The 14,379-nt window shown below is 37.0% G+C and overlaps 1 protein-coding gene across 2 annotated transcripts; it reads right to left on the bottom strand.

The window, feature by feature from the left end:
- Positions 1 to 805: 805 nt before the first annotated feature.
- Positions 806 to 6,934, bottom strand: yju2b (YJU2 splicing factor homolog B). Of its 2 annotated transcripts, none has more exons than XM_081385623.1 (10): positions 6,643 to 6,934; positions 6,144 to 6,202; positions 5,872 to 5,925; positions 5,694 to 5,776; positions 5,559 to 5,614; positions 5,321 to 5,381; positions 5,093 to 5,235; positions 2,179 to 2,351; positions 1,954 to 2,092; positions 806 to 1,752 (listed from the first exon to the last, which is right to left on the bottom strand). In XM_081385623.1, exons 2-10 carry the CDS (start codon positions 6,144 to 6,146, stop codon positions 1,289 to 1,291), a joined length of 1,176 nt encoding a protein of 391 aa, XP_081241749.1. In that variant the 5' UTR covers positions 6,147 to 6,202; positions 6,643 to 6,934; the 3' UTR covers positions 806 to 1,288. The 2 variants fall into 2 exon arrangements, with proteins under 2 accessions (XP_081241749.1, XP_081241750.1); XM_081385624.1 differs by having other exon boundaries at positions 6,373 to 6,648.
- Positions 6,935 to 14,379: the final 7,445 nt, after the last annotated feature.

Consider the following 14,379-nt stretch of genomic DNA (forward strand, 5'->3'; position numbering starts at 1 on the left):
CATCATTAGAAACTCTTAAAACATTGGCAAAAATATTTTTATTAAAAGTAGTTTTTTTTATTTTCTCAGTAAAATTTGTGAAAACGTCCATTATCATGATGCCACGGTGTTTATTGTAGTTTGTGTTTTCTCTGCGTTGCCACAAGGGCGCGCTGATGAAGAAATTAGTGTAAATATATTTTTTACAGCAAATTTTCCTTTTCAGGTCAACTACTGTCAGTTTGAAGAGAATCCTCCAGAGATCATGTTATTTAAAGTCTAAATTTTAATAGCAACTTACCTGAATAATAAGCCTTTTTTTTTCCACAAAGAAGTACAAACACCGTCCAGCAGCCAATTCTAAAGATTTCATTGGTTATTACAAAGTGCTAATTGCATACACAAAGCTGAAACAAATACTAACCCTGTGACCATACCCTAAACCCATCCTTAACCTTGGAATGTGTTGGAAGCACATTCTGAAAGATAGCATTACTATCTGTCGTGTTCGAATTCATAAATTCTGTCTATTACAGAATTACAGTCATAAATTCTAATTACTTCTTGACCGCTAAAAAAGTATGTTCTATATAGTATGAATGTAATCCGGACGTACATTCACCATGCTGTCATGTGATAATGACAGCATGGTGTATGTTCTATATAGTATGAATGTAATCCGAACGTACAACATTCACCATGCTGTCATTATCACATGACCTGCCTGTCTGGCTTCACTGCCATTCACAAATCCTGGGGATAGTAAAATGTCCATCGAATGCACACTTCAAAATCTCCTGAAGTAGTAAGTCATTCAGGTACTTTTCACCTACTGTTTAATGAGCAATGTGAATACAAACATACTTCTTTTGTGACATACTGTTTGCTGCCTACTAAATAGTAGGGAATTATGCAATATCGGTTGCAGCCATACTTTTTTGCCGCACTATTTTTCGCCTACTAGGGAAGTATGCGATTTTGGATGCAGCCTATATAGACATTTTTTTAACAGTTGCAAACTTCGTTCCTCATCAATTCTGGTACACTAGACAGTATGCGATTTCTGAGCAGTCATCCATTTAAATGCAAGAGGCATTTTAATGCAACTCTCTCGCCCCCTTGTGTTTCGGAGTTTGTTACCATGATTGCTGTGAGCAAATCAATAAACTAAGTTAAATTTTCAATGTTTGAAAGTTAAAAAGAGACACACTTTTCAGTATGGAAGAGTTTATTTTTTGGTAAATGACGACTAATTGTTGACCATAAGAAGACTGATATATGTGTGAATAATTTAAACTTCCGATCTTTTTCAGACCTCACTGCCCGAGTCAGAGTCACTGTAATCTGCAACCAGAGACTTTCCAGCACACGGGTCAATGGTGATGACCACCTCCTCTGATGTGGTTCCTTCACGAGTCTCTGTAGTGCAGCTGTGAGTGTTTGTGTTTTTGCTCACGTTCGCATTATTTGTGAGAGGAGAAGATGAGTCCCTGGGGTTTATGTCCACAGCTGCTGGGTTAGCGTCGGGACACGACGAGTTGGAGTTCATAATGTTAACGCTTTCAGTCTTGCCATTCTCGGACTTCCTGCGTACCAGAATGTGTGGGCTGGGAATAGTCGAGCTGAGTGCTTTAGCCATGGCTGCTCCTCGACCCTGTTGGCCTAACTTTAGCAAGAGGCTCCCGGCAGCTCCCCCTGCCGCTGAAGACGAGGGACTGAACCAGGAACGAGTCGATATCTGTTTCCTTTTCGACTGCTGACCCTCATCATAAGCTGGAAGAGAAAAAGATTTATCCAGATCAATATATGTATAGATTTATCCATTATAAGCAATAAAAGATGAACAAAAAGAGTAACAAATAGTAAAATCAGTTGAAAGATTAATATATATACAAATAAAAAATCTAATTAAACAGATATAAGAATAAATAAATACATAGATTTTTGACTTGAAAAGAGAGCAGGTTCACTCACAGTCTGGAATCTGAAGGGTGAGTAGTGAGGCTAGCTTCTTATCTTCTTCTCTCTCGGGTAATAACGGGATGGACAGGCCAGTCCTCATTCGCACTGCGTTGTCTTTTTCCACCTCCTCTGCAATCACTTTCTTCTCAGACTGTATTTGCAAACCAGGAATAGGTTAAGGTGGCAAATCTTTCATGGCAGATGCATATCTGATGCAGCGGGCAACGTGTAACCCACCCTGAACTTCCTGCGGAGGACGCTGTTCAGCTGAAAATCATCTTTCCAGCTGGACTGGTGATCTTGAAGCTCATTGAGAGACGGGATTGCGGCACGTAGCTTTTCCTTATCCTTTCCTCCGTGATCTAATTTATACATGGCATCTGTCTCCAGCTTCTCCTTCTCACTGTGCTCTATTGGGGAAAACAGCACACTGAGCCTAAATATCTTGATGACTGTCATACAAATAACTGTAATTAATTACTTAAATGTCTTTTTCTTTAAATCAATATTAAAATATTTGTAATAAATAATACTGAAAATATGGGTGGACGGACAGATAGACAAAGACAGACAAATAGATTAGCTCAAAGGCAGATGGATGGACAGGCAGATCGAGACAGACAGACGGATAGATTTACAGACAGACAGATCAGACAGAAAGTCTGCATGATAAATCAAAGTTGAATTTAATCCTTCAAAAGATTATGAAAAGTATTAGGTTTTAGGTCGACGCAGACATTAGAGAATAGACTGGACACATGACTGTCACATACGTGTGACATGCTTAATCTTATTAGGAGAAATAAGAGAAGTGGGGCCTATTTACACGCACAGAATGCCGCCTCTCGGAGAGCACGTAATCATGATTTCAGTTCTCTCTTTCGCAGCTTATATGGCCAAATACACAGCAAATTATGGGGAAAAAAATGCCTGTCTTGGTGAGTTTTCACATAAACAGTCAGTTTATCTTAATTGGGGTAAACAGTTGAAAAAAAAAGCACCCATGGATCAATTTATTGGATCCGTGCAGTTCTTAAAGAGACAGCAGCCTAATAAATCTGCTTCCGTCTGTGTGTTTAATGTTAATCAAACAACAAAAGACAAAGAGAAAATCACTCACTGCTCTTGATAGAATAACTTTTATAGCTTTAATGGTATAATATAATTCATACAGTGAAGACTAACGAGTGTTTTATTTTTACATTTAACTATTCAATTTTAGTTGTTAAATAAACCTAAGTTAGGTTAGTAACGTAAGGCCTACCTGAAACCCTGAAGTTTACACTGACATTAAAATGACACTTACTTTATACAGCTACAGTAAAACACTGCTGTTCAATTTCAGTTGTAGGGATGTCTTAAAATCTTAAAAAAAATAGATTGTGAAACGTATGTTTGTTATGTCATTTTCAGTTTTTAAATGTTTAAACATAATTACATTTATTTTACACACTTAAAGCATCATCGTCGTATCGCATTTTGAATATCGCACTATCGCACTTCTATATTGTGCAGCCCTGACAGACAGACAGACAGACAGACAGAGAGATAGAGAGACAGACAGATATATAGAGACAGACAGACAGATAGAGAGATAGATAGACAGACAGACATATACAGATAGATAGATAGACAGACAGACAGACAGACAGATAGATAGATAGATAGACAGACAGACAGACAGACAGACAGATAGAGAGATAGATAGATAGATAGACAGACAGACAGACAGACAGACAGACAGACAGATAGACAGACAGACAGATATATACAGATAGATAGATAGACAGAAAGACAGACAGACAGACAGACAGACAGATAGATAGATAGATAGATAGATAGACAGACAGATAGATAGACAGACAGACAGACAGATAGATAGATAGATAGATAGATAGATAGATAGACAGACAGATAGATAGACAGACAGACAGACAGACAGACAGATATACTGTAGAGACAGACAGTCAGATATATAGAGACAGACAGATATATAGAGACAGACACACAGACAGATATATAGAGACAGACAGATATATAGAGACAGACAGATATATAGAGACAGACAGATATATAGAGACAGACACACAGACAGATATATAGGGACAGACAGACAGATATATAGAGACAGACAGATATATAGAGACAGACACACAGACAGATATATAGAGACAGACAGATATATAGAGACAGACAGATATATAGAGACAGACACACAGACAGATATATAGAGACAGACAGATATATAGAGACAGACAGACAGACAGATATATAGAGACAGACACACAGACAGATATATAGAGACAGACAGACAGACAGACAGACAGACAGATATATAGAGACAGACGCACAGACAGATATATAGAGACAGACAGATATATAGATATATACAGACACACAGACAGATATATAGAGACAGACAGACAGACAGATATATAGAGACAGACACACAGACAGATATATAGAGACAGACAGATATATAGATATATACAGACACACAGACAGATATATAGAGACAGACACACAGACAGATATATAGAGACAGACAGACAGACAGACATATATAGAGACAGACACACAGACAGATATATAGAGACAGACAGATATATAGATATATACAGACACACAGACCGATATATAGAGACAGACAAACAGACAGATATATAGAGACAGACAGACAGACAGATATATAGAGACAGACACACAGACCGATATATAGAGACAGACAAACAGACAGATATATAGAGACAGACACACAGACAGATATATATAGACAGACAGACAGACAGATATATAGAGACAGACAGATATATAGAGACAGACACACAGACAGATATATAGAGACAGACAGACAGACAGATATATAGAGACAGACAGACAGACAGATATATAGAGACAGACACACAGACAGATATATAGAGACAGACACACAGACAGATATATAGAGACAGACAGATATATAGAGACAGACACACATATAGAGACAGACACACATATAGAGACAGACAGATATATAGAGACAGACACACAGACAGATATATAGAGACAGACACACAGACAGATATATAGAGACAGACAGACAGACAGATATATAGAGACAGTCAGACACACAGACAGATATATAGAGACAGACAGACAGACAGTTTCGCACCAGTAGTGAGTATCTGCTCATTCTCAGCCATGTCCCATCTTTCTTCCTTCCTTTGGGCTCCACTCACAATGACATAATCACAGGTGGCCGGGTCTGTCTGCATCTCGATGTAGTTCACACACAGATGGCACTTCATCTTGAACCTTTGGTACACACAAACCTACAGGTTAACACATGCTGCCTCGAGGCATACGAAACTGAACTGTAAGAGATCAGACGACATATCACCTGTATATCGGAGTTGTGTAGTAATTTCCCACTTTCGACTTCTCTGCATTGTATCGAACCCCTTTAAAGACAAAACGAATTAGACATCCTGTTAGACAAAATCCGGGTAATTCATCACACTAGAAATAGAAAATCAAGTTGGAGAGGATTGCATTGTGACAAACTATACAATTTACATACTATATACTACAGAAACAGTACGAATAGTACAGCGTTATGCACAACTTCAGAGTCGTACCCATGCCGATATGATTCTTACAGCCATCACACCAAATATTATAAGGCATCTCAAATCTGTAAACACAAAACAGACAATCATCACATGTGAATCAAAAAACAGTGACAGAGACTGTTTAATGAAAATGTGTATTACCGGATGATGAGGATGCCCTGAGACAGTTTCCTGGCCCTCTCCCGCAGCGGGTGACTTTTCCTGTAGCCGTTGATGGAGCCATGCTGTTATGAAATACATATGTCAGGAAAATCATTTTTAATATACAAGCTTTCACACAGTCTTGAAAGACAGAACACAGAAAAATTGTTGTTCCCACCTTGGCTGGATCGAAATCCGGAGGATAGTACTTGTTCACTCCTTTACGTTCACCCTAAAACAGAGAACAAGCATTAAAATCTTTTATTTTTTTTAAGTGAAGTGGCCAAATGACAAAAAATAAACCTGAAATAAATAATAAATTAAAGCTTATTCATATTTAAAATGAAAATAAAACATAAAAATGACAAGAACGTTACCTAAAATTTAAAACAAATTATAAAAATAAAAACAAATAGTAATATAAATAATACTTAAAAATATGGTCCATACCATTTTTTCTGGTTTAGATCAGCTCCAGATGATTTTAGTATCAATCAGAAAGAATACAACTGCAGAAAAGAACATGGTAGAGAAAAACTAACATTATTATAAATCATAAATATGGTGTTTCAGATTCTTATAAGTTATCGTTACATGTATCGCCTAAACGCTGACAAAAATGCAATGGTAATACATTGTTTCATTGACATGACGCTGCGCTTAATGTATATCAAAGTACCGTGGTAATACTGTCACTCCAGTACTTTTACAGGACTAATTAAATTACCAGAGCAAAAATTAAAACGTGTTATAATTACAATAAAACGCAAATTGACTGTAGTTGTCAGCTGATACACGATAGGCTGTCTTAAAATAACCAAAAACCAGCCGACTTATATCAAACAACAACCACCGCGGAAAATGTATGCTATTTACACTACTAATACACGTAGAAACATATGAACATTATAAATGAGATGAAAAGAATGTCCTGCGTTAAAATACTGACCAAACAACCGTCTGCGTAAACAGCGTCTGGGTTTCCTAGTCGTCGTCGCCTCGCGTCATTCTAGAGCTGAGAGTCCCGACAGCGCCACCTCTTGAGCGGAGGACGCGACGCGACGCGCTGGACAGGTAACTCCAAATCTCAAAAAAGTTTATTTAAATGTATAAAATATAAGGTTATCATATAAATAAAATATACTCGGACAACGGGGAAACCCTCTGAGATGGAAAAATCCGTTGCGAGTCAATCGTGAGGCGTAAATAACATCCTGTCGTCTGTTGGCTCACATTCACTCGGAATAACCATGCCATGTTTGCCAGTTGGGATTTCGCTTCCAGGTGGGCATTTTCCCGCCAGTGAGGGGTAATGGAACATCTGTGGAGTTTATTTTTTGTGCATGTGTAGCCAGATGGTCAGAAAAACTTGGACATGTAAGGTTTTTTCCAATCTTAGGCATGGAAACATACATGAGATGAGACAAATAGGCTAAATACCATTTTGAAGAAAAGAAAAAAATCCTTTGGAGTTCATTGTGCCCTGCTGGTCCAGTGTGATGGAGGGATGTTGAGAAAGGTGTGAGTGGATGAGAAGTGATGGAGGAGGCAGGAGCTTCTAGTGCGCTGGTCAGATTTACAGCATAAACAGCCCTTGTCTGGCGAGTTTGAGATTCCCCACTAATTCCCACAGAATACTTCCCAATACTGGAACGCTGCTCTTGCATTCCTGCCCGGAGCAGACGAGCCCTATATGGGCCGGCCGGGAGACCCGCCGGAGAAGGAATGCAAGACTACTCTGGTATAAGGTCATCCATACCTTAAACACCCCTGATCTAACACACGATACACCTGAGCAGCATATAGACACATTTTATTCTCTTTATAGTCATTTAGCTTGTGCTCTTGGGAACCAGGTGTTTGCCAACAGGCGCATATGAGAAAAAAATTTCAAGTTGCATTATTCACTCATGAACACAACGATATCATATACAGTAAGCTTCTAAAATGTGTTACAAATCACAGTTTCACTGTAATAACATAAAATGAATTATTATTTAAAAGAATACTTTACGGACCACATTGGATCAAGTAGAGCTATTGTGATTCATTAATATTGTGTTGTTTTGCATCCATCTTCCCTAAGAATTATCTTATCAGAAAACAAAAGTATGAGGAATGCTGAGAGACTATGTACTTTTTTAAAGACTAAATCCATGAGTGCATGCATAGGTGAGCTCTTGTGATTTGTACCAGACAGACAAAGCTCTTTTCCGTGGGTCCACACCTCCCTTCCATGTCACTGTGTGTTTTACAGTGTGCGAGTGAGACTGTTTTTCCCTCTGTGACTTTGATATGAGATTCCTGCCTGACTCAGACTGCCTCGGAATCCTGAGAGGGTCTTTCAGGACATGCCAGAAGGGTTACCGTATCCCGACTGTACTTCCGTTAATAGGGTACGCTTTGGTGGACAACGCTTTGTTTTTTTGGTGATACCTATTTAATAGTTTGATAAACTATTATCTTATAGTCTCAGCCTCAGATGTCACACCCATGGACTGTTGGCTGAGGGTCTGATGCATAAAGGCACACAAAATCCTCTGAATGGTTGAATTCTACAGAATTTCCGGGAGACGTGTGTGTCGTGTTCTTATGGTCCACCGAGAAACAAAGCCATTGTGATGCCAAACCCCCTTATGGAAGAAGATAGTCATCGTGTTTACAACTGTGACAATGAGCGCTTATCTGGATCAACTAGTCTAAACAATGGATTTTAACAAGTAGTGAAGTTCACGGCATAGACTCTTTAAAAGAAGTCCGAAAGCTTCACTTGAGGCACTTATAGTGAACTACTGGCTTCACACCGGTCTGTTATTGTTGGAACATTAAATTCACATTTTCATGCCCCTAATCATGCTTTCCTGTAGCTCTAACAGTAGAGCGTTGGCTCTTGCAATGCCAAAATCATCGGTTTGATTCCCAGGGAAAGCAAGAACTGATAAGAATGTAATTGTGTACCTCGAAATACAATGTAAGATGCTTTGGATAAAAGCGTCGGCCAAATGCATAAACGTAAATGTAATCATGATGCTGAACAAACTTCTGCCATCAGTCTGAAGGTCTGGCTACGCAAGACTAATTATCTTACAGAAATTAGCATCGAAAGTAGCTAAGTATGAAAATTGGCTATTTTTAAACACATCAAATGTCTGCACACATTTTACGAGGTGGCGATTTCATTTGAATTTATATGATGTGATTTGGACGGAAACGTATAATTTAAAAAACGTAAGCATGAATCCTAACCATTAGGCATAAGCAAATTGTACGAATATATGCAAGTGAGACTGTATGAAATCATACGAATTAGCCACAAATGTAAAACACTTGGCTATCCAACAACTAAAATATGTCATAATTCTGATGCAATCTGTTAAATTATGCCACCGCGGCTGTGCATTTTCTTCCCTAATAATTCAACGGCCCGTCACAATTATTCCTTACTTAATTACTGAAAGCATAACATTTAACCTTTGCCTTTTGTATTCCATCCTGTAACTGATGATTGATTATTTTATTCAATGATTTCCCCTAAATTGCCACAAACAAAACAATCCATAAAGTTGTGACATCTAAGCAGTGAACTCAATTAGACTCTAAAGCAGGATAAGAAAAATCCAATCCAAATTTAATACAAAATGTAATGTTACACTGTAAACCCGAACTCTCAAAATAATTAATTGGTTTGAGTAAGACAAACTTAAATTAAACCAATTAGTTGAGTCAAATTAACTTTTATAAGTATTTAGCACTTTCTTTTTCTTTCAAGTTCTTAAATTAAACCAATTAGTTGAGTCAAATTAACTTTTATAAGTATTTAGCACTTTCTTTTTCTTTCAAGTTCACAGAACTATATTTTAAGTAAACTGAACTGTTCATTGTTTTGAGTTTATGAAATTATTTATTTTAATTTAAGACGAACTTAAGTTTAACTGAAATGGCTGGGATGTCTATTTCCCAGCATGCTTTGCCGATAGCACTCGAAAGGGAGAGTAAATGCTAAAATAAAGTGTAATATAATGTGTGTTTTTTTATGCAAGATTAATGTTAAGTGGGAGATTGAGTATTGATTAATGTTTTGTTATGCTAATTTAGAAGAATTTCTGTTAATGTTGGTTTTAGGAGAGTTACCATCATGGTGACAAGTGGTGCATGCAGATTGTTTGAGAGCAATTAACATCTTTATATTGATGCACTCATACAGCAAGTGCTTCTATATAACATACTATTGTTAACATGTTGACAAATTAGTATGTTAGCAATCTATATATTGTTAAAGCTAGCTAAGATTATACTAATAAGAATTCGCATTGAGATTACATGACAGTTTTAAGTTAAATGTATGATTTAGTGTACTCAAACATTTCAAGTTAAGAACAATTAAAATGTAAAAGTACAAAATAAAAATCTGCCAGTTCTGCTTACTTAAACTTTGAATTTCTTAACTCAAAAAAATTGAGGCAATAGATTGCCTTACTTTTTTTGAGTTTTGCCAACTTATTCGGGTTTACTGCATTTAAGTTCAGCCTGTTTCCTTAGTTATTGTTAAAAAATGTTAAAACCTAATTCTTTTCTTAATTTATAGGACATGTAAATTGATCATAACTACAAAAGAACATTAAGTTGCAAACTAGCTATAGCCCCTACTGAGTGACAATGTAATTTAGGCTAAATTTGCAACCCTGCCTATTCTGGCATATACTGTACATGTTTATAAAAACCAATATATATTGAATAGAAACCAGCTCATTTCATATTTTGACCATATTTTTGAAAAGGAAAAAAAGATCTAATGTTTTTCAGGCTCAGATTTGTAGTGTACCATGATTTGTAGTGTACCACTTTCAGATTTGAAAGTGCCATGCATATCCTCCTCACTTTCACTTCTTCATCATCTTCTTTATTTCAGCTTTATTCAAGGATGGAATCATACATAACTCTGGGAGGACAAACAGGAGTAAGGAAAGGATAATAAACCGAAGCAAAAAGGAATATATCATACTTTTGTTGTTTTGGCGAGACAAATAGCTAATATATTCCAAATCCATTCCCTCTTACTGATCTAATTCACTCTTTCTCCTTTGCGTGTCTGGGGACACAGCAGACCTGAACGCTGCGTGTTCACTCTGGTCTGGATGAAGACGTCCAGTTTTAACAAGGTTGTAAGGAGGTTTGAGCCAACAGCATGGCAGCAGCACCAGTGGAAACTGATCTTACTGTAATCTTCGTTATGATGGATGGGTTAAAAAGAGTTATAAATAAAAACAGACAAGCTGAGAAGATATTTCTGTGGAAGTCTCCCTAAAGCAGATTGTTATATGGTCCTGTGTCAGATTTAAACTGCCCGACGATTGGCTGAAATCCTTTTCCATTGATCTCATTTTAATATTGATGGATGTCTGACTGGAAAACATTCCAAACTGCACACAATCCAAACTCTTAGGTATTTTTCTTAAATATAACTACGCTCAGTAAGAATTGGCATTATCCTCAGACTAAAATTCAATTTATTTAAAGGATTTAGCTACATTTTTTAAAACCACCATAGATATATATTTGCATTCAATTATATCTGCAAAGCATGGCTTTCTGGTAAAGCTTGGTTATTTTTTTCTGTTTATACCCATGAACTTTAAAGTTTAGGTAACATCCTCAGCATTAGCAGTTTAAGCACTGGAAAGCCACATGGAATACAACATATCGTAATTACAATAAGGTAAGAAAATATACAAACAGTGGAGTTTAGTTTAAAAAATTTAGAATAAAGAGACTTAAAGTAACTTCAGCCCTACATCTTAGCTCCTTTTATTACAAATATTCTGTCAAAATTACTATGTGCACAGAACAGTAACATAATTATAATAAGGAAAGAAAATATATGAATAGTGGAATTAAGTTTGAAAACAGTCAACCCTGTTGCCTGTTACAATCATAAAATTTTATTACAATAGTTCTGTCAAAATTACATCATCTTTTCAGGAAGTTCACTGCCAAAGTCACGAAAATGTCTCCTGTTTTTAATAGGGCACAATCTTAGAATATCAACCCTGTTACCATGCATGATTTTAAACAGTAAATTATTGCAAAAAAATATGATATTTGTATTATTCCAGTATTCAATTCTCTTTTTAACAAGATCCTTGAGTATCATAATGAGCACAAAGCAAGGAATGTAAAATCAAACTGTAAAACTGTCAACCCTGTTACCATCATAACGCCCTTTTATTACGAAAATCCTGTAAAAATTACATCTTTTCAATAAGTGAACATTCAAAGTCACGTTAATGTCTCCTGTTTTTAATAGGGCACACTCTTAGAATGTCAACCCTGTTACCATGCATGATTTTAAACAGTAAATGATTGCTAAAAATGAGATATTTGTATAATCCCAGCATTAAATTCTCTTTTTAACAAGATCCTTGAGTATCATAATGAGCACAAAGCAAGGAATGTAAAATCAAACTGTAAAACTGTCAACCCTGTTACCATCATAACGCCCTTTTATTACGAAAATCCTGTAAAAATTACATCTTTCAATAAGTGAACATTCAAAGTCACGTTAATGTCTCCTGTTTTTAATAGGGCACACTCTTAGAATGTCAACCCTGTTACCATGCATGATTTTAAACAGTAAATGATTGCTAAAAATTAGATATTTGTATAATCCCAGCATTAAATTCTCTTTTTAACAAGATCCTGTGAGTATCATAATGGTGAGCACAATTTAGCAAGGAATGTTAAATCAAATTGTAAAACTGTCAACCCCGTTACCATTATAACTCCCTTTTATTACAATAATTCTGTCAAAATTACATTTGCCTTTCAGAAAATGAACTCTTCAAAGGTATGTAAATATCTCCTGTTTTGTCAATAGAGGATGACGCTTAGAATATCAACCCTGTTACAATCATTTTAAATAGTAAATGATTACTAAAAATTAGATTTCAGATTTCTATTTATCAGTATTAAAATCTCTTTCTGACAAAGAGCCCCATAGTATCGTCATGGTGAGGTCAGCAAGTCTTACTGAACTGTAAAACTATCAACCCTGTTATCTTTTTAAAGTGCTATATTTATTTATCCTTAGATTTCATAATGGAATGTATCAACACTGAAAGATGTTCTTTGTCTGGTAGAAGATTTAACAAAAAAATTGTTTTTATAGCTAAAGGTTAAGGTTGTCGGTTTAAGATCCACTTGCATACAGTGGCCCAAAAAAGTATGTGGATGCTTGAAACACACTTAAAAATGTGTCTGAAATGTATGAATTAATGTATTAAAAAGATTTCAAGCAATATATTTCACAAAAATAATTTTTGCAAATGCAGCTTGGTTTGAAATTTCGTTACCTAATGCAATTAAGTGTGACTTAAGTGTCCAAATATATTATGGTGCCGCTTTACTCATATAACACAAGACGGCTAAGATATCACTGCAAGTCATGCGCATTCACTTCTCCAGCACTGCAGGACTTCATGCCTTCATAGTTAAATAAGGAATGTAGATAGCGAGAGAAAAAAATCATATTTTAATAAATCCCCAAATTTATGTATCTGAAGACAGCCATTATTCTTGGAATTTCCATTCAAATAACTTCTGTCATCTATTTAGTTTTTTTTTAATTATGGGCCTTTCTTCCATCCTTCATGCAGTTAACCCTTTATTTTCATTGTTCATCATATTGTATCAAATGTGTGTAAAAAAAAACCTATTCCATGTGTTTCATCGGCTCAACCTCCATGATGACTACGCTAGTCAGACGTCCAACAGCTTTAAACAATTTACCCCCATTTTCCATACTCTCAGCCGCTCAGACTTAAAGAAATACCAGTGGCTTTCCAAACATTACATCTAGTCGCCTCTAATCATAGCCACGAGTCCAGGTGAGAGAGTGAAGGGTTATTCCACCTCCCTCCCCTCCAGGCCGCACCCCATCATCCCCTCCGCCCCGCTTAGATGCCTATAAAAGAGACGGTGACTCTGGCGCATCTCAGCATCACCTGCGCTCTCATCCTGAAGAAGGAAAACCAGGCGAATAGACAAGAAGAACGATGCGTTCACTACTGAAGATCACCGTTCTGCTGTTTTGCATTCAAGCGGGAGAAGGACACTGGCTTAGAACGCTACTAGGTAAGCCTGGAGGTCATGACTTTTGAGGAGAGGGCAACTCAATTTCTGTAGATTTTTTATAGGCTCTGGCTCACTATTTGCCGTTCCAAACCTGTATGACTTTTTTTCTTCTGTGGAACAAATAGAAGTTATTTTGAAAAAAAAAAGGTTTTGTCCATACAGTGGAAGTCAATGGGGTCCAATACTATTGTTTGGACCCCATTGACTTTTAATGCATGGACAAAAAGGCATTTTCACCGAATCAAGCATTTTTACTGAATAGAGATGTACTGCTACTTTTCTAAGTTCTGGCAACCACGAGTATTTATGTTTCGCTCTTTCTTTTTTAGACACGGACCTCCGTGACGAAGAGAGAAGAGGAGGTGATGGTGAGGAAAAGGAGGGTTCGGGGAGGGCGATTCGGTCGCCCCGCAGCGCCGAGTCCCCGTGTGCTCTGCACTCCATCCTGCTGCAGGTGCGGGACCTCGGGCTGGGATACGACTCGGATGAGACGGTGCTGTTTAAATACTGCAGCGGGACCTGCCCTCGCCTCGCCTCCAACCACGACCTCACGCTC

Source organism: Scardinius erythrophthalmus (assembly GCF_964197995.2).
Source record: "Scardinius erythrophthalmus genome assembly, chromosome: 14".
Taxonomy (NCBI): Eukaryota; Metazoa; Chordata; class Actinopteri; order Cypriniformes; family Leuciscidae; genus Scardinius; species Scardinius erythrophthalmus.

What these genes read in the sequence shown, in the direction of transcription:
- yju2b (XM_081385623.1), bottom strand. An exon ending in TAAGAATCATATCGGCATGG is followed by an intron (nt 5,382 to 5,558) that starts GTACGACTCTGA and finishes TTGTCTTTAAAG; the next exon opens with GGGTTCGATACAATGCAGAG. An exon ending in CACCCTTCAGATTCCAGACT is followed by an intron (nt 1,753 to 1,953) that starts GTGAGTGAACCT and finishes TTTCTCTTCCAG; the next exon opens with CTTATGATGAGGGTCAGCAG.